Source organism: Nesoenas mayeri, assembly GCF_963082525.1.
Source record: "Nesoenas mayeri genome assembly, chromosome: 11".
NCBI lineage: Eukaryota > Metazoa > Chordata > Aves > Columbiformes > Columbidae > Nesoenas > Nesoenas mayeri.
In genome coordinates this window covers 19,520,674-19,539,745 of record NC_137563.1, presented here as the reverse complement: position 1 = coordinate 19,539,745, position 19,072 = coordinate 19,520,674, and the positions used below count along the sequence as shown (strand labels likewise).

General features: G+C 56.9%; 2 protein-coding genes across 2 annotated transcripts; both read left to right on the top strand.

The window, feature by feature from the left end:
* Window positions 1-1,094: 1,094 nt before the first annotated feature.
* LOC308044726 (protein PML-like) lies at window positions 1,095-13,926 on the top strand (the record flags this gene model as incomplete). The annotated part of the gene is made up of 12 exons (XM_080351594.1): window positions 1,095-1,146; window positions 1,903-2,470; window positions 2,859-3,436; window positions 3,793-3,845; window positions 4,316-4,399; window positions 4,489-4,705; window positions 5,335-5,381; window positions 7,139-7,295; window positions 7,389-7,959; window positions 8,995-9,177; window positions 13,073-13,315; window positions 13,740-13,926. The coding sequence occupies 12 exons, from the start codon at window positions 1,095-1,097 to the stop codon at window positions 13,924-13,926; spliced, it is 2,940 nt and encodes a 979-aa protein (XP_080207720.1).
* A 515-nt stretch (window positions 13,927-14,441) lies between these two features.
* LOC308044426 (immunoglobulin superfamily containing leucine-rich repeat protein 2-like) lies at window positions 14,442-16,565 on the top strand (the record flags this gene model as incomplete). The annotated part of the gene is made up of 1 exon (XM_080351152.1): window positions 14,442-16,565. The coding sequence occupies exon 1, from the start codon at window positions 14,466-14,468 to the stop codon at window positions 16,563-16,565; it is 2,100 nt and encodes a 699-aa protein (XP_080207278.1). The 5' UTR covers window positions 14,442-14,465.
* Window positions 16,566-19,072: the final 2,507 nt, after the last annotated feature.

Here is a 19,072-nt window from a genome sequence, read left to right as displayed (position 1 = left end):
ACCCCAGGGTGTCCCTGTTGCTGTGGGGACCGGAGGCCGAGGTGAGGATGCCGTGGCGGGGAAGGAGGGAGGTGCTGGAGCTTCCTGGTCTGCTTGTCATGTGGCTGCTGACGGCACAGGGACGAGGCGGCTCATGGCTGGGTGAGTTTTTTTCCGGGGAGGCCCTGCCCAGGAACTGCTCCAGCAGCCATGGGGAGGTCAGGGTCCTCCATCGCATGCTCACCTTGGGGGCTCCGGAGGGTACCCCAGCCCCACAGGGAAGCGGGAGAGGTATTTTTCCCAGTAAGTCCTGCTCTGGCGTGACCTTCTTGCCGTGCCAAAGCCCCCCCACTCCATCTTGTCTCCATGCAAAGGGTAGTGGAGACAAAAAGCAGCCCGGCACAGCGCTGCTAAGGAATAGGGGGTGGCAAAAGGGCAGGTTTAAATCCTGCCTTGGCTGAAGCAAGGGCCTGAGACACTGCCCCAGACACAGCAGCAGCTGTCCCTTTGCAGCTGAGCCAGCACCCAGACATGCACCCTAGCAGGGATCAGGGGTCCTAGCTAGTGGCTGAAGCAGAGCTTTGCCATCTGAGCTCAACTGCGTGCCAGCATTCCCCTGGGTGCCAGCATCCCCCTAGTGCCTGCAACCCCATCCTGGTACCAGCATCCCCCTTGGTGTCTGCATCTTCACCCTGGTACCAGCATCCCCCTGGTGTCTGCATCCTCACTCTGGTACCAGCATCCCCCCGGTGCCTGCATCCCCATCCTGGTACCAGCATCCCCCCTGGTGTCCGCATCCTCGCCCTGGTACCAGCACCTCCCCGGTGCCTGCATCCCCATCTTTGTACCAGCATCCCCCTGGTGTCTGCATCCTCACCCTGGTACCAGCATCCCCTAGTGCCTGCATTCCCCAATGCCACCGGCAGACCCGGGTAAGGGGAGGACAGGAGCGGGCAGGTGGGAGGGCACCACCCGGCCCCTCCCCGGTACGGCGCACCGGTCTCTCCCGGGGAAGCCCCGCTGCCTTCCCCGCCTTCTTCCCGCCAGCTCCTCCTCCTCCTCCTCCCCAGCCGGACCGGGAAACCGAAACTACACTGCTCGGCCCAGTTTCTGGAATGGCCGCCAGCCCCACCGCCCCCCGGCCGCCCACCTCCGGCCCCCCAGCAGGTAAGGGGGGGTCTCCGCTTTGCTGGAGGGGGAGAAGGGAGGGGATGGGGGGATAAAGCCTCGCCCAGGGTCCCCCGTCAAAGGGAACCGCGGGGGTTGCCTGCTTGGGTGAGGAGTGTTGTATTTTCAGGTGCAAAATCATTCCGGGAGAGGGGTGGGAGGTGGTAAGGGGGCTCTCTACTTTATTCGGGGGGCTCCTGCCTGCGCTGCCAGGCTGGGGGAGGCGCAGGGGGGCGAGGGGTGGGGGACACGTTTGTGGCCAGCACTGGTGCCAGCATTCTGGGGCTGCCCGGGAGGTTTTGCAAGAACTAGGGGGGACACACCATCCCCAGGGCCCTACACTTCTTTCCCCTGCTTTTCCTTCTCACAGGGCGAGAAAGATTAGTGGCAGCAAAGTGAAAGAAAAAGTCATTTGTAGCCTTGGTTTCCTCCTTTCCCCCCAGTTTTGAAATGCAGAAGGGAAAGAGGTTGGGGAGCGGGGAGGAGAACCCCCAAGGGTCCCACACTGAGGGCAACGGGGAGCACAACCCTTTGCACCCCCACAGGATCTCCCCTGGGGGAGCACCCTTCACCTTACTGAGGTGCTGCCACCCCCTCACCCTCAGCAGGAGGGATGGAGAGGAGCTGCTCACCCACTTTGGGGCTCCCTTATCCCTTAACCAGTGGGGTGGGCTGCCCATGGGTGGCCCCCACAGGTGGGACTGAACGTCCCGTCCCCCTCCATCTCACGGGGTCTTTCCCCCACATCCCACCTAGACGGAGACAGTGCCGCTGCCCCCATGGAGGCAGAACCCCGGCTGAGTACCCACCCGTGCTCCCCTCCATCCCACCCTCCCGCGGTGGAAGACGACTTCAAGTTCATCCTTTGCGAGCGCTGCCAGCAGGCATCACCCAACCTCAAGCTCCTCACCTGCCTTCACACCTTGTGCCTCGATTGCCTGAGCGAGAACAAGCCCGTCGGGCAGTGCCCCGTGTGCCGGACGCCCATCCCACAGGCCAGCGGCATTCCCGACATGGACAACCTGCTCTTCACCAACCTGCAGGCCAGGCTCAGCATCTACAAGAAGATCGTGGACAGCGGTGGTGCGAGCTGCAGCCGATGCCGGGGTGAAGCGGCGGCTGTGTGGTGCCCTGAGTGCGAGGAGTTCCTTTGCGCCAAGTGCTTCGAGGACCATCAGTGGTTCTTTAAGAAGAGGAGCCATGAGGCCAGGAAGGTGGAGGATCTTCGTGCTGAGTCACCTCATCAGTTCCTGGAAGACACCAGGAAGTCCTGCAACCTCTTTTGTGCCAATCCCAGTCATACTGGCCAGGATCACATCTCCAGGTGAGAGCGGTGCCTTGTCCCCGGGTCCCATCCTGCACCATTGGCTTTGGGGCTGCTGTTCCAGGACCAGCCCCCAGGGCTAAGGGGGTTTCATCACCTGCCTTTGGAGAGGGATGGCTGCAACCCCCATGAGATCCTGGGCAGGAGCAGGGTGCAATATGGGGCTGGCAACTCCCTGGGAGCGGGGAGGGGAGCAAAGGTGGGTTGAACATCCAGCTTTGTGCCCACGTCTGCAGCTGGTGAGGTGAGGCAAAGCCCTTTTGTGCCCCGTGCTTCAGTTTCCTTGCTCATTAAACCCCACAGTCGCCCTGTGGGGAGAGGGAGTCACACTGCGCATGGTGGAAATGCTTACCTACCAGTTTTAAAGGGTGTTCCCGTTTCCTCCTAGCATCTACTGCACCAAGTGCGAGAAGGTGCTGTGCTGCTCGTGTGCGCTGCTGGACAGCCAGCACGCCCCGTTCTGCGACATCCGCAGCGAGACCCAGCGCCGGCAGCAGGAGCTCAGCACCATCGCCCAGGAGCTCGAGCAGAAGAGGAACCGCTTCCAGGCCACCCAGGCGGTGCTGCGGGACGAGGCCGCCCGGCTGGAGGAGACGCAGAGGAAGATGCGGGAGTTGATCCAGCAGCGTGTGGAGCAGCTGGTGCAGCTGCTGCGGCGCGAGGAAGAGGAGCTGCTGGGGCTGGTGGAGGCGCGGCAGGAGCGGGGCCGGCGGGAGCTGGCCGGGGAGCTGCAGCGCGTGGAGGGGACGCTGCGGCGGATGGAGGCGGCCAAGCGGCTGGTGGAGAAGATGAGCCTCTACGCCACGGAGCAGGAGGTGATGGACATGCAGCCCTTCATCAGGGACTCGCTGCAGGAGCTGCAGCGGCTGCAGCCGCCGGCAACTGGGGAGCGAGAGCAGCCGCGGGATCTGAGCGAGTGCAGGGCCAGGCTGCAGGCGCTGGTGGAGCGCGTCACGGGGCACCCAGGTGAGGACGTGGCCACAGGGATGGATCCAGCCGCCCCGGGGCCAGTGGGGACTTGGGCTAGCTCAGAAAGCCATCACCCAGCTCTGGGCTCTTATTTCCACCCATGGGGTCCAAGATTTGCCCCTTTGCTTATATGGCCAGAGCCCCATTTTGGTCTTCTGAAGGGCTCTGGTGATGCTGATTTCTGGGTCCCCAAAGGCTCCAAAACCCCTTGGGCCATCCCAAACCAAAGGGTGGGAAAATGAATGGAAAACAAAACTGCCAGGCAGGTTTTTCCCAGCTGGGCTGTTTTCAGGGCTGGGTGGGATTTCCAGAGGCTCTGATTCAGGATTGAAGCCCTGTTCTCTCCATTGCAGCTAATAATTCCGAAGCCGTGCCCACGGTCGAGCTGACCCTGGAAAATGACCTGGTGAGATTTCCATGTTTTGTCCCAGTGTGCTGCTGTGCAGGAAGGGCGCTTGTGTATCAGCCAAAATGTGGATCTGCTCTTCTTCTGACCTTTGCAAGCCTTTCCCAAGGGTCTGCCTTCCCCTCCCCAGCCCATCACTCCCTTTTCTTCATCAACAACAAACCCTCAGGAAGGTTTCTGCCTGGTCAGAGAAGACCCTGCCTTATAACAATCATTTTGCACAGCGTAGGGGTGCTCCTACCCCATCCCACTTCCCCGAGCCTGCTGCTTCATCCCTCATTTTTTCAGGGAAAACTGTGGCCTCGCCCAGCTGTAGCACTGTCAAACATCCACAAGCCTTGAGCCCAGCCGAAAGGCCAGGCTGTGCCTCGGTTTCCCCCATGCTGAGGATGTTTCTCCCGCTCCCAGCTCTGCAGAGGGGTCGGTGGTCTCGAGGTTCATCCTAATGCTGCTCTGTGCTCTCTCCACAGCAAGAGGAGCCCGTCCAGCGCAACGGCCAGAGCATCTCGCCCACCTTCACCACCACCAGCCTCAAGAAGAGGCAGATGAGCCCGGTAAGAACCTTCCTGGCCAGGCAGAAGCCTTTGGGGACCAGGAGGTGCCACTCCAGCCCCTTACATCCCCTGTGCTCTCCTCTCTCCAGTCTCCTCCCGTCACTGTTTGCTCCAAGCAGACGCTGCACTCTATGGAAAGGGGCAGCCAGATCTCACCCAAGCTACTGAAGCTGGAATGTGACAACATGCCGGTCCCCAGCGATCCCAGTTCAAACCAGTGGGATGGCAGAAGTGGGCCCAGCACCTCCATGCTGAGAAAGATCCGCAACAGCATCCATGCCGCCAGCTGCTCCACAGATGATGCAGGTGGGGATCAGGAACGTGGCCCTCCTCGTTACCCTGTCTCTTGCCCCAACCCTCATCTTTCCCAGCCTCTGGGCACCCCCAGGGACTCAGAGCCTTGGCCAAACCCACCTGGGTCAGAGAAGCAGAGGGTGGGAGTTGGTTCCAGGGGTTGAACACAAGAGCAATGCCCTGGGGTGGATGTGGATGTTTTGTCCAACTCCGTGTCCTGCCTCTGAGGCAGCCAAAAACCAAGCCCAGCGAAGAGCAGAGCAGCAGGGTAAGTGTGCAGAAACTCCTCTGCCACCTGCTTCAGGAGCTCTGGATTTTCCTGCAGCAAAAAAACACTACAATTTTTAGCAGAAGACATTTTCTTCCCCAGACTCACCCAGCGTACCTCAGCGAGGGGTCCTGGGCTCAGCTCTGCAAACAAGAGGGAGGATGAAATGCGTCTTCTGGGGAGGTTGGTACAGGGTCCCTGGGGGTGAAGCAGCACTGGAGAGGTTGCCAGAGCACCCAAGGCCTGGTTGCTTCACAGTCCTGGTAGAAGCGTTTACCCTCTGCTGCAAAAATCCTGAGAGAAGGTCAGTCCTGCCATGGGATTTCCAAATATCAGCCTTTGAAGCTTCAGCACTGTCCTCTTCTTTCCGCAGAAGACATCATCGTCTGCAGCTCAGAGGACAGCGAGGAGGACACGGCGGTGAGTGTCATGCCAGCCCTTCCTCCTTGCTGAGCCAGGCAGAAGAGGGTGCTGCACCCCAGCGTCATGGGGGTGCCTTTCCCTTCCCTCCAGCCGTCTCCTCCCTTCCCAGCATCAGAGACTTGCTTGCAGCTTCCTCTTCCCTATCCACTGCTCCCAAGAGCAAAAAAAGACTTGTGGGGATAAAACCTTGTCCCCACTCCCTCCTAGTGCAAAAAAATCCCGAGGCTGGGGCTTTTGTGGATGTTAGCAGCTTGGTGTGAGAAATCCCTGCATGAGGCAAGTGTCCTTTGGTATGATGTGGATTTAAGGGTGTAGCAAAGGCACAGACTGAAAAACAGAGGTCTCATGGATGGTCTGGTGCTGGGAACTGGGAAAGTGCAACTTTGAGAGCTCAGAAAAAATGGTTTAAGGCCTGGAAAAGCGGGGGGGAAATAGCAGCTGAGTGAGAAGAAAGGGCTGAGCAATGGGCTGAGGCAGCAGGATGCAGCCCAGGGAAGCTGCAGCCTTTGAGGGGTGGAGAGCAAGGGCTGGGGACCTGCCCGGAGGCTTGGACATCGAAAAGGAGATTTGGGGGCTGGGGAAGAGCCTTTTGGGGGTCACCTGGGGACTGTCACTCTCTTCACACCAAGCTGAAGCCTCAAGAGCATCACCAGTGCCTGGCTCTGCTGGGATCCATCGCCCATGGCTACCACGGTGCTGTGGGCCTGTGTTGCTCCCCACAAATCCTCCCCATTTTCCCTCTCTGCTTAACCCTTCAATAAAACCTTCCTACATAGAAATCCAGTTTGCTCAGTGCTGCTTTGGGTAACAAGAGCATCTGCAATCACATTTTTGTCGCCAAGTTTGGTTCATCTAACTCCCTTCAGGCCAGCTGGGTCACTTGGGGCACTGCCAGGCAAGGAGGACACGGGGCACTGCCACCACCCCACCATCTTTCTCCTGTCCTTTTCCAGAGAGGGGAACCCCAGATGCCTTTCAAACACTTAAAATAAACCTGGCATTCAAGCAATCATACATCCCCAGAGCTGGGGTTTCACTCACATGCCTGTAGACATGGGTCCAGCCATGTTTCCACCACTGCAGGTGATGATGACAAGGGAGGTGGATGCTCCATCACCATAGCATGCTCAGGGCAGGGGTGCAGGGTTGTCACTGGGGGAAAGAAAAAGGAAAATTAAGGTTAGACCCTCTTGTATGTATTGTTGTTCTACTCTCTTCCCGTTGGGACATGCTCAGTGGGAATGTCCATCGCTGCTGAGGCTGGACAGGGGATGGTTGGTGTGGCTGCTTGTGGAAGCCTTGGTGTGGCCCTTGGCAAGCATCACTGTAGGCACCGAATCTGCCGAGCCTCCGGCCACCAAACCTCCTCCTGGCGCAACTGAGTTCCCTTTTCCTCTAGACAGCAAGCAGAACTTTAAGTCTCGCGGTATCTCACCTGGTGAGGTTGCTCAGCCGCATTCCTGTCCCTGCATGAGCTGCAGCCACATGAGATGTGCAGGAAGGGACAGCAAGTCCCCAGACCTGCTTGCTGTGCCCAAACCCTGGTTTTGGGCCCTCAGTGGGGCTCCCCGTGGCCAGCCCTCTCCTGAGACACAACATGCACCCAACCCATCCCCAGCAGAGCTGGGACATCAGACTGGGTTTCATGGCACTGCACACAACCGGGTCCTTGCCAATGGTGCACCCAAGGGTGCCTTCTTAGCCAGATCCAAGCAGGCAGATGGGACTTGGTCCCCTTCTCCACTCTCTTGCAGGCCTCCAGCAAGCCCAAGGAGATCAAGAAGTCCTCCAGCCCCACATGGTCTGAGAGTGGCACCTCACCCCCCCACAGCCCTGGCCACACCAGCCCCTGGGACGACAGGTTGGAGCTGAGCACCTTGGTGTTCCTCAGCTTGAAGCTTGACCAGAAAAGTGAGCATTGACTTTCCTGGGCATAGGGAGGCTGGGTGGCAGAGAGGGGGACCCCCAAATACTTACCCCAGCCCCATCCTTTCCCCTCCGCAGCCCAGAGCATCATGGAGGTGGCGGCAGCCAACGGAGATCACACTTTCCAGGCGCTGATTCAGACACCCGAGTCGGTACTGTCGCTGCTCTCCCAGGGTGTCCCCATGGAGGTGGGGATGCAACACCTCCTCTGGTACCTCTCCCCTCTCCCCAGGCCCATCCTCATCGTCTATAACTTCTGGGCACCGGAGCTGCCCGCTCTCTTTAAAGCCCTGGATGCCACTGGCAGGAAAGTGGACTTCTGCCACGTGGTGGACGGTTACGTGGATATGTTGTCCTTAATCAAGGAAAAACTGCCCCAGGCACCTTCCTACAGGCTGAAGGGCCTGCTGAGGAGGCACCTGCAGCAGCAGCTCCAAGAGAGCAGCGCGCTGGCCACAGCCAAGGCCTTGCAGCAGCTTTGGGGAGCCCTGGAGCTCCCTGCTCACGCCGATGCGGGGATGACGCTCACTCATTGCAACCTGGAGAGCTACACCATCCTTTGGCCCCTGGTGCAGGAGAAGCTGCTCCCCAGGAGGATGGCCAAGGTCCTGGCCCTCCGCAACCTCATCCTCTGGGAGGTTGAAGCGGTGTGAGTGCAACCATGGGGTGAGCTGAGCTGGCCAGGTCCAGGTTAACCATGGGATGCTCACCAGGGATGCAGGGATAGTCACCAGGGATGCAGGGATGCTCACAGCAGCATCAAGAAGGATTTGTAGATCCTCTCCACTCCCAGCACAGGCTTTAAAAGGTTCACACTGAAGGGTGGGTAAGAACAGTGTTTCTAGATAGAGTGACGACAGTGTAAAGTCATTGTTAAACCCTTTGTGCATATTGTTATGATTTACAGCAATAGACGAGTAAAAGGATCAACAAAACTTCCATGGACAAATTATAGTCCATAATAAAGTTGTTTAGAATATATTAATTAGAATTCTGGCACTGGTTTAAAAATATTTGATTCTTAAATGTTCTGAAGTTGACGCTGAAAATTTCTCTCTCTCCTTGCCATCCCTTTCTGTGCTCAAACATTCTCAGTTGTCACAAACTACACACATCACATGCATTTTTCTCACAATATCTCTTATAAAGACAATAACTCTGAAAAGAGAAGCTAACAGAACAGGAAGACCCATCAGACCTCCATTGTAATCCCCTTATTTTGGAACCTTTCTGACTCTGTTTAGCTTTCATTTCATATAATTTTTCATGTTTTTTTTTTGGTTGCCATGTGCTCTTCATAGTGGGGTGCCATTTTAGCAGAGCTGTCCTCTATGGGAGCAGGAATCCCTGTCATAGACCTTCCAAGAACTTCACCCAGCCTGATATTACAAAGTTCTGTTGAAGAGATACAGATTTTTATTCTTTAGAAAGGTTTGTTTTAATCTTCTCATTTACTTGCTTCTCACAGTAATGCCTATCCTTCTCATGACTTTTCATGGTCCTGGGTCAGCTCTAGAGAGGAAGAAACAACCCAATTAAATGAATATCTTTATAAAATAAATGACATGGTGCAGGGCAGAGTGATTTCTTGGAGCATCTCCACCCCTCCCTTTCCCAGCAATGCGGGCGGGGAGATACTGGGACCTCTGTTCCCCTTCACCCCCCCCTCCCCAAACCCCCGCAGCCTGGATGCGGCCCCCGGTGACATGCAGAGCTTGGTGTCGCTGTCCCAAGCCGGGGCTGTGTGCGACAAGGCAGTGAGGGACATGTACCACCAGGTGTCCCCTTCGTACAGCCGGACACGGCTGGGCGGGCGGGGGCTGGGGCTCTCACACGAATACCCACTCGTGCACACGCACACCCACTTGTACGCACTCACACTCACGCGTCTGACACACACACACGCATCCCTGGAACCCATCGGTTGTCCCTCCTGTACCTGGGAGGTACCGTGACCATCACCGGGGCATCTGGGCTGCTGTATTGGGTGACAGAGTGTGGGGGGGGTGGTGAACGACCATGTGGCTCGAAGTGGGTGGAGGTGGGCAGGAAAGGATCTTCTCACACAGAATCACAGAATGTATCCAGCACCCCACAGCAGCTTATACAGAGCGATCCCAACGGAGCCCCGCGGTGGCACAGGCGGCTTGTCACCAAATTCAACCAGTGCCATCTCACCCTGGGGATTCTCTAGGGGCCGACGCAGGGTTGTGTGTGTGGAGCAGCCTCTACAAGGGACACAGCCGGAGGAGAGCAGACCCCATCTGTCTGCTGTCACCGGCCTCATCAAAACCTTGTAAAACAATAGCGAAGTCAATGGGCTGCGGGAGCCAGATTAGCTGTTCCTGTGTCCTGAGCTGCCGTAAAGCTCAGTCACCCGGTGAGAAAAGAGTTTGGCGCTGCGGGGTGAGCGGAGCGGCAGCCAACAAGCTGGATGGGCTTGGTGGATGAGGACAGGGCTGCGCTGGGGTGTCCCTGTGGGGCGAGAGCTCCCCAAACACCCCTCCAGCTTGTACAGCCCCACTCGGACGTCCCTCCCACCCACCACCCCCCATTAAAATCCCCCTCCAAGCCCGAGGGACAAGGAAGAATCAGAAAGAATCAGAGGCTGATTTTTTTTTTTGAGCAATAAATAACTTTACTGAATTAAGCGAATCTCTTGAAGTGATATATAATATGCTGGCTTGCTTGATTGGCTGGTATTAATAATGCATTGCTCAATCTAAACCATTCATAAAATGACTTCCCACTAGCCCCGAGCAAAGTGCTTTGGGACTCGAAAGGGGGAAAAAAAATAAAAGCAAGAAGGAGCAGCATAAATCCTTTCTGTTTATGAAAATGGATTTCTTCCCCCAACAATCATGCAAAACTAATTAGAGCCAAAGGGACAGTTCCTCTGCATTTGATTACGCCCTGAGAGATCGTTCGGGTTGTCTGGCCAAGGCAAGTGGAAGCTCAAGGCAGGGGAGGATGTGGCCTGAGAAAGGTTACCTGGATTATATTTCGGATAAAAATATCAGCCTGCTAATATCTGAACAGGTTTGGATCCCAAAGATGGGGCCCTCAGGACTCAAATATTTGGAGAAGTGGCGAGGCACAGCTAAGGGAAACCTTGTCTAGATGGAGGAAGAAGTCACATCACCTCTGCCCAGCCAGATCCTGCAGCCAGAATGCTGCCAGGGTGGTGGCTTAGTGCACTCACCTCAGTTTGGAGGAGCTGACTTGGGGCTAGAAGTCAGAGAAGCCAAGAGAGCCCAGACTGGGGGCTTGGCCTTCTTCTCCTTACATAGGCAGTGCCCCTGAGCAGGATGGTGAGGAGGGCTCCTCCCTCCTGAGGGTGTAAATCAGCAAACTCTCATTGACTACAGCAGTGAGCCAGTGATTTCTGCAGCTGGGAGCCTGCCCTCCTTTGTACCAGCTGGAGATGTGTCCCCAGAGCTTTGATGGTCAACACCAGATATGGACCTGGGCCTCAGTCCAGTTTTGACTTACCACATGTTCAGGAGAATTCTAATGTGGTGTGAGAAGGAGAGGTTGACAGCCCCAGAGCCTCCTCTTCCATCCATCCATCTGTCCATCCATCCATCCATCCATCCACCCACCCACCCACCCTTCCATCCGCACATCCATAGAATCATAGAATTATTTTGGTTGGAAGAGATCCTTAAGATCATCAAGTCCAACCATAACCTAAATCCAGCACTAAACCATGTCCCAAAGAACCTAATCTCTGCGTCTGTTCAACCCCTCCAGGGATGGTCACTTCACCACTGCCCTGGACAGCCTGTTCCAGTGCTTCACAACCCTTTCCATGAAGAAATTTTTCCCAATATTCAATCTGAACCTTCCCTGGCACAACTTGAGGACATTTCCTCTCGTCCTATCAATCCTAATCCATTAATCCACCCATCCATTCAACCATCCACACCTCCATCCTCCACCACCCTGTCCTGGAGCTCTCATCTGAGGGGACTGAAGAGTCACCACAGACCACTGTTGTTACACCCTGTGCTCAGCCATGGGAAACTGAGGCACACGTGGTGACATGAACCTTACTCATTGTGTCCTCTGAGGAGGTGTGGATGGACCGTGTAACCCATGCCATGCAAGTTCATGCTATGATGCTCACCCATGTATCTAGGTTGGGGTTTGGCTCTCAGGATCACGAGGAAGGTTGTGTTATCCATCCTGTCACACATGCATCATCCCTGACCCGTTTCTAGCACAACATGCTGCCTCCAACTCTCTTGAAATGTTCCCATTGTATCTAGGATGCTTGGGTTTCTCCCTCTTGCATGATGAATGAAGGAATCTCGGGAAGAGCTCAGCGTAGTGCAGTGGATAGCAACCAAGGCAGAAAACAAGTGTCCTCTCCATGCTGGCCACATTTTTGTGGTATTTTAACCTACTTTCATTCTGCTCAAAGCAAGTTTGCGATCCCCGTGCCTCCCACTGGAGCTCTGCAGCCCAGACCCCAGCTATGGGTTAACATCAGAAAGGGCTGACCTATGGCCAGCATGGAGAGCCTGGGACATGCAATAACCTGAGCAGAAAGGGGTGAGGAGCACCATGGGGACACATCTGGCCTCTGTGGAGATGCTGAGCTCCAAGGTGCTGCCCTGTTGGTCACGAGAGTCCCTGCCGTGGAGCTTGGAAGAGGCTGACAGCCTCAGAGAGTGAGAAAAATGGGGGGAAAAATAGTGCCTAGAAGCCACAACTTCAAGTGCCTGGTCCCATAATTCCCTGAGCTGCAAATTGCTGGTCCTTGGGGGAGTGTCATGGTGAGGGTGAGAGCATGCTTGGGCAACCAGCCAGGTGTGGGGATGGGGTGGGACTGAGTCATGGTCCAGCCCTGAAGATGCCGAGAGCACCACAACAGCTCAAACTCTGTTCCAGCAGGAAGGGAGACATGGAAGCACTGCCCCACAGACGTCTGCGCTGGATTTGAAGTGAAACATCCCTCCTTCTTTGCCCCTCTGCAGATCTCTGTAGCCCTCCAAAACCAGGTGGCCTTGTCCAGCTGCTTGGGACAGTCCCTTGGGCCATACCCAGGGCTTGTCTGGATGACATCAGTTGGGTTGGGCCAAAACCGTGATGGGAAGCATGGTGACATGGCCACAGTGCAAGAATTGAACAGTGTTACATGGAAACAAGGTGGTTTTGGTGGTCACACATCACCCAAGCACCTTGCCCACCTCATGGGTGTCAGCCAACCACCAGCTCTTGTATTGCAGGGCTGTAGGGAAACTGAGGCACGATTTGGCAGAACACGCCCATCCCCGTGTCCTCAGGGCAGGGATGCAGAGCCAGGCTTCCCTCACCTCGAGGGAGAGGTGACCAGGCGTTTGCCTGCAGGCAAGCAGGGAGGTAGCCAGACCCCTTGAAAACCCCCGAGGCTCCCTATCCCCTCAGCCTCCCCGAGATGTGCAAGGCCGGGCTTAGCTTTAAGCAGGGCCACCGTCTTTCGGAACAGAGCCGGGTCGGGGACACGGGGCGGGTCGGGCTGACCCACTGCAGCCCATGTAGAGCTCACCCCGGCCCCACCCGGCAGGGCTCTGGGGAGGAGATGGAGGGATGCGGGATCGGAGGGGGAGATGTCAGGAGGTGGGAATCGATCCCACTCACAAAATCAATTATTTTCTCGGGTTTCTCATGGCGGGGGAGAGGCGAGGGGCAGTACTGGGGTGTGTGTGGGAGAGACCAGACCCCCACGTCGAAGCGAAGCAGCGGAAGGGGCTCCCCGTTACCACGCCTTTCCGAAGGCTTGGAACCTTCAGAAGGAAGATGCGGGAGAGCGGTCTCGTCCAGGGAGCCCCCGGCAACACCCCCGCAACCCTTCCTCACATCTCCTTCCCCCTCCGCTCAAATGCTGAAAAGCTCTTTGCATCCGAAGGGAACCACCCGCGACGGGACGGGCTGGGGCGGCGGCGCACGCCGCGCATCGCCCTGCAGAAATACCGCATCGAGCGGGCGGGGGGGGTGGCAGCACCGGGAGGCTCTACCGGGTCCCGAGCTCCTGTACCCCGTCCCCAAGCGCTTCCCGAAGGGCTGTGGAGCCGCCATGTCCCGGCAGGACGGGAGTCGCCGTGTCCCGACGGCATCCCTGTCCCTTGCTGGGGGGGAACCGGGAGAGGCGACCCGGAGGGAAAGCGGGGGGCGGCTGGATTGTGGCTGCTGCCAAGTGCGTGTGAGTTGTAGTCGGTGTTCTGCGGGGAGGGCGTTTATTATGTTTATTTATATATATTTTTTATTTTGTTTATTTTTTCTCCGGGAAGCCGCCAGCTCCGTCCCCGCCGGAGGCTGCCGAGCGGCGGCGGTGGGTGGGTGGTGGGATGGGAAAGGGGTGGCGAGGAGGGAGGGGGCAGCCGGGCGGAGTGGGGGGGAGGCTGGCAGAAATGCTAATTCCTCCCTTCGCTCTCGCTTCGGCAGCCCCAGTGCCCGTACGGCCCCGCTCCGGCTCGCAGCTCAGTCCGGAGAGGTGCGGGGGTACGGGTGGGGTCCCCCGCCGCCCCTCACCGTCGTGTCCGGGCTCCTCCGTGCCACAGGGACAGGGAGGAGGATGCGGAGGATCGGTAGCGGCGAGGAGAAGGGCTGCGTGTTGCTTAACGGCACTTAGGAGCGGGTAAGGTGCGGGGTCACCTCCGGGAGACTGGGGCGGGGTGGAACAGGGGCGAAGTGGGGGGTCAAGGGAGAGGGGAAAATAGGGGAAGGAGAAAACTAGGGAGAGATGGAGAAGGGAGCGAGAAAAGTGGGGAGAGGAAGAGAGAAAAGGCTGAAAGGAAAAAAAAAAAAAAGAAAAAAGAAAATAGAAAGAAATAATAGAAAAATAAAAAATTAAAGCAGGGAGGAAGAAAACAACATTTAGGTTTGGTTGTTTTTTTTTTTTGGTGGGGGGGTGAAGGAAAAGTGCAAACAAGGCAAGAAAAAATAGCGAAAAGGTCGTGAAGAAATGGAAGGGAAAGGGAGGAAAACGGGGGAGAGGAGGGGAAAGGGGAAGAGGGGATGAGAAGGTGTGAGAGGGCGGCAGCTGGGGAGGGGGGGGACAGGCACAGACAATGGGGCGCAGCCCCACTGCTGCCTGTCACCAGGAGGGGATCTGGGCGGGGAGCGGGGGCGGGAGTCCTGAGAGCCCTCTGTGTCTCTTGGCAGGGGGAGATGGCCCCGCTGCTGTCCCTGGGGCTGGTGGCCCTGCTCGGCATGGCCCGAGCGTGCCCCGAGCCCTGCGCTTGCGTGGACAAGTACGCCCACCAGTTCGCCGACTGCGCCTACAAGGACCTTCAAGTGGTGCCCACGGGCTTGCCCTCCAATGTGACCACTCTCAGCCTTTCGGCCAACAAGATCACCTCGCTGCAGCGGCGTTCCTTCGTGGAAGTGACCCAAGTCACCTCCCTCTGGTTGGCGCACAATGAGATCCGTTCCATCGAGCCCGGTACCTTCGCTGTCCTGGTGCAGCTGAAAAACCTCGACATCAGCCACAACCAGATTGTGGATTTTCCCTGGCAGGACCTCTACAACCTCAGCGCTCTCCAGCTGCTCAAGATGAACAATAACCACATGGCCCTGGTGCCTCAGGGGGCTTTCCACACCCTGAAGGACCTCCGGTCTCTACGCATCAACAACAACAAGTTCACCGCCCTTGCAGAGGGTATCTTTGACTCACTCACGTCCCTCTCCCACCTGCAGATCTACAACAACCCCTTCAACTGCTCCTGCAAGCTCCAGTGGCTGAAGAAGTGGATGGACAGCACGCTCATCTCCATCCCCGAGAAGGACTCCATCACCTGTGCCGTCCCAGAGCAGCTCCGAGGAGTGCCGGTGGGGAAGATCCCGGACGTGCAGTGCGCCTCACCCACCATGCAGCTCACCTATTATCCCAACCTGGACACCACGGAGCTCTTTGACGGCTTCACCCTGACGCTGCACTGTGCAGTGACAGGCACCCCACCACCCGAAGTGAGCTGGAAGATCCGCACCTCCAGCCAAACCCTGGAGCTGAGCGGGAGCCCGAAGGAGAGCGCCGGGAAGGACCTCCCCAAACAGGACCCTGAGCGCTTCTTGGTCTTCAAGAATGGCACGTTGGTGATTCCTCACCTGAGCAAGCGGGAAGAAGGCACCTACACCTGCCTGGCCACCAATGAAATGGGGAGCAACCAGACCTCGGTCAACGTGGCTGTGGCAGGTACCCAGAAATACCCGCTGCAGCCCGGGAGAGACCCGCTGGGGGGTAAAGCACAACCAGGTGACAAGAAGCCTGGGGCCAAGGGAGCAAAGAACAGTGTGCTCATGCCAGATGAGAGGAACAAACCCCTCGGTCCCACCCGGCAGAGCCAACCATCCTTGGCGGCTGGGACGGAGTCCACAGGAGATGAGCAAGTCCCTTTCCAGCTTCCACCCTTTGAGAAGAAATGTGGCTCCACGCAAACCAGCAAGTACATTTCCAACCATGCCTTCAACCAGAGTGGTGACTTCAAGCAGCACACCTTTGACCTGGGGGTGATCGCCTTAGATGTGTCAGAGCGCGATGCCCGGGTGCAGCTCACGCCCACCTATATGCAGCCTGAGAAAGTCCATCTCAGGATGCTCTACCTGTGCCAGGAGAGCAGCCAGGGCCACGCCTTGGTCCAGTGGTCCAAGATCGAAGAAGGGGTGAACTCATACTGGTTCCAGGGCTTGAACCCTGGCACCAACTACTCCGTGTGTCTCACCTACCCGGGGGAGGACTGCCAGGTTCAAGTGGTATTCACCACCAAAAAAGAGATCCCTTCGCTTATCATCATCGTGGTTGTGAGCATCTTCTTGCTGGTGCTGGCCACCTTACCCCTTATGGGGGCCACATGGTGCCACCTCCTCTCCAAGTACCAAGGGAAGACCTACAAGCTCATTATGAAGGCCCAGAACCCGGACCAGATGGAGAAGCACATGGCTGCTGACTTTGACCCCCGTGCCTCCTACCTGGAGTCTGAGAAGAACTACAATCCCAGTGAGGTGGGGGAAGCAGATGTAGAGGAAGAAGATGAGGAGGAGGAGGACGACGATGAAGGCAGCAGGCGGCGGAGAAGGAGAGATGCTGAAGAGGCTTTGGAGCTGGAGCGAGAGGAGAGCGTGGCAGCCAGCTCCATGGTGGAGTTGCAATCCAAAGCCAATGGTGAGGAGTTCGAGATCCGCTCCGAGTACAGCGACAAGCTGCCGCTGGGTGCGGAGGCCGTCACCATCTCCCAGGAGATCAACGGCAACTACCGGCAGCGCCCTCGCTGAGCCCCCCTGCATCCCCTCTGCACCCCCTCCCTGCTCCCCACCTCCCCTCAGCCCTCCCTCTGCCTCCCAGGGCACCGCCGCTGCTTTTCCACCGAAGCATCCTCAGCGATGCCCGCCTGACCTTCCTCCTCCTCCTCTTCCTCCTCCCTCAGGTGGCAGGTCCCGAGGGAAGGGACTTGGCCCCGGGGATGCTCGATGCGGGCGGGATGTTTCTCCCCGGATTTCGTTGCCGTTCTGTTACCGGCCGGCCGTGCTCCGGGCTCGGCAGCGACATCGCAACGATTCCCGGTCCCCCGCTCACCTCTGCCCTCCGCTCTCTCCGTATTTTCTTTTCCCTTAAAGGAGAAAAACGAAAAAAATGAGGAAAAATGGGTAAAAGGAAAAAAAACCCCACAACGATATCCTAAAACCTTTTTTATTTTTTTTTCCTGGAAACGGTTCAGTCCGCAGCGGGTCCGATCCCGCCGCTCCCTCGGTTCCCGGTGAGTCCCTCCCGCTCCCCGGTGCGGTCCTGGCGCTCCCCGGTCCCACCCCGCCGAGCTCCGGTCCAACTCTGCCGGGCTGCGGTGCGAACCCCGCGGCAGCCCAGTGCCGGCCCCACCGCTCCTCGGCGTTATCCTCCTGCGCCCCTTCCCGGTGGGTCCCGGGGTTCCCCGGTCCCTGCGGTGCCCTCCGTTCCTCGGTGGGTTCTATGGCCTCCCGGTGCGCTTCCCGGTGCTCTCCCCGTCGCACCGTTCAGCGCCCGGCAGGGCTGGGCAGCTTCTCCCTTCCCGGTCCCATCCAGTCCCTCCCCGGCCCGGCGGGGCCCCTCGATGTGTGTTGGGTAGAGTAGCCTTGTAGCAAAGTGTCTGTGCCGTAGATGCGCCCGTGATACAGGCGGCTGGGGGGGCCCGATCCCGGGAGGCGAAGGGTCGCCCCCCACCCCTCATTCCGGTAGCTGGGAGCCCCGGGGCCGGTGAGAGCCGCGGGCGCCTTTCTGCGAGCTTCTGTTTGTGAAAAGAGTCAATAAAAGGGATTGAAAGTGGAGCCGGGTCTGTGCTTGATGGGGGAGAGGGGGAGGTTGTGCCCGTTCCCCCCATGCCCTGCACCGGGCTCTGCCCCATACAGCCCCCGGCACAGCCCGGTACAGCCCCTGGTACCACCGAGGGGCCCCCGAGAAGGTGGTAGACGGCATGGAAACACATCACCGCAGTTACAGGCAAAGCACGCACATACTATAAATACTTATATATATATAGTTCTACCCATACACTGTGCACACAGCCAGTATATATGTTATATTTCTGTATTAATGTATATGTATATTCTATGTAATTCACACGCATACTGTGTGTATAGATACAGACACACTATATATACACATCTGTGCTGTATACACTCATTTTATATATATACATACACACCATGTATATGCACAAATAATTGTTATGTGAACACACTATGCATACATATTTTGTATGCACTTAGCCTATACACACAATATCAGTATAGGTAAATACAGCATATGTATAAAAATATAATAAACCAAATATATTATATACTCTGTAGACACGCTTTCTATAAATCCACTATATAGTAAAATACAAAGAATATTTTCCCCCAGCAATACACACGTACCAATACTCACACCCTATAAACACACATATGCAGCAAGAACACATACAATATATACATATAATTTGTATAAGCTCTATAAATTTAGGCACCCACAATACGTATGATCAATTTATGTACAAACCCACGCTAGATCTTCACATTACCCATGTATACGCATGTTCATTTTCCGCACACACATACACCCCACACTTGGCTCCTGTTCACACCCTGTATATATGTACATACGTGACTATATTCCCAGCACCATGCTGCCCTGCAGAGCCGTGCCGGGGATGCTGGGGGCAGGATGGGGCTGTCTGGTTAGTGTCACTCTGATCCCCATGTGCTTCCAGTCCCGAGCCCGGGGGTGCTAAGTAGGTGCCCAGAGGATTTACATCCTCTCCTATCCCACTGATGATTTAAACCCACAATTACACGGCAAAGATTTAAGGCTGCCTTTGATTGCTTTTCTTATCTGGAGCTACCAAGCCACACGCCCTCCTAGTGTCCCTGCTCAAGAGGCAGTGCCCAGTCGCCGCGTGGGGACGGTCACCCACTCGCCAGCACCCACAGTGGCTGCACTGATGCCCCTCACCTCCCCAAACGCAGCCTCCGCACCCTGACAGAGCCCTCCCTAAGCAAACACTCATTTCTCCACACTCTGGAGAACAGTTTTCTATTTTAAGTCCAGCCTCTGCATCTTTCTCCTGTGCAAGGAGCGCGGGGGAGACAGACAAAGCAGGTCGGCAAGAAAAAGAGGCGGTGAGCAGGGGGGTACCCACCCAAATCCCCCAGACCCTGAGAATTTGAGGCTGCTCCACAGCAGCCCAGGTGTTTGCTCCAGCTTTTAAAACCCCGTGCCAAGAAGAGACTCCCCGTTGTATACAAATCCCCTTCTGCGGATATGTTTA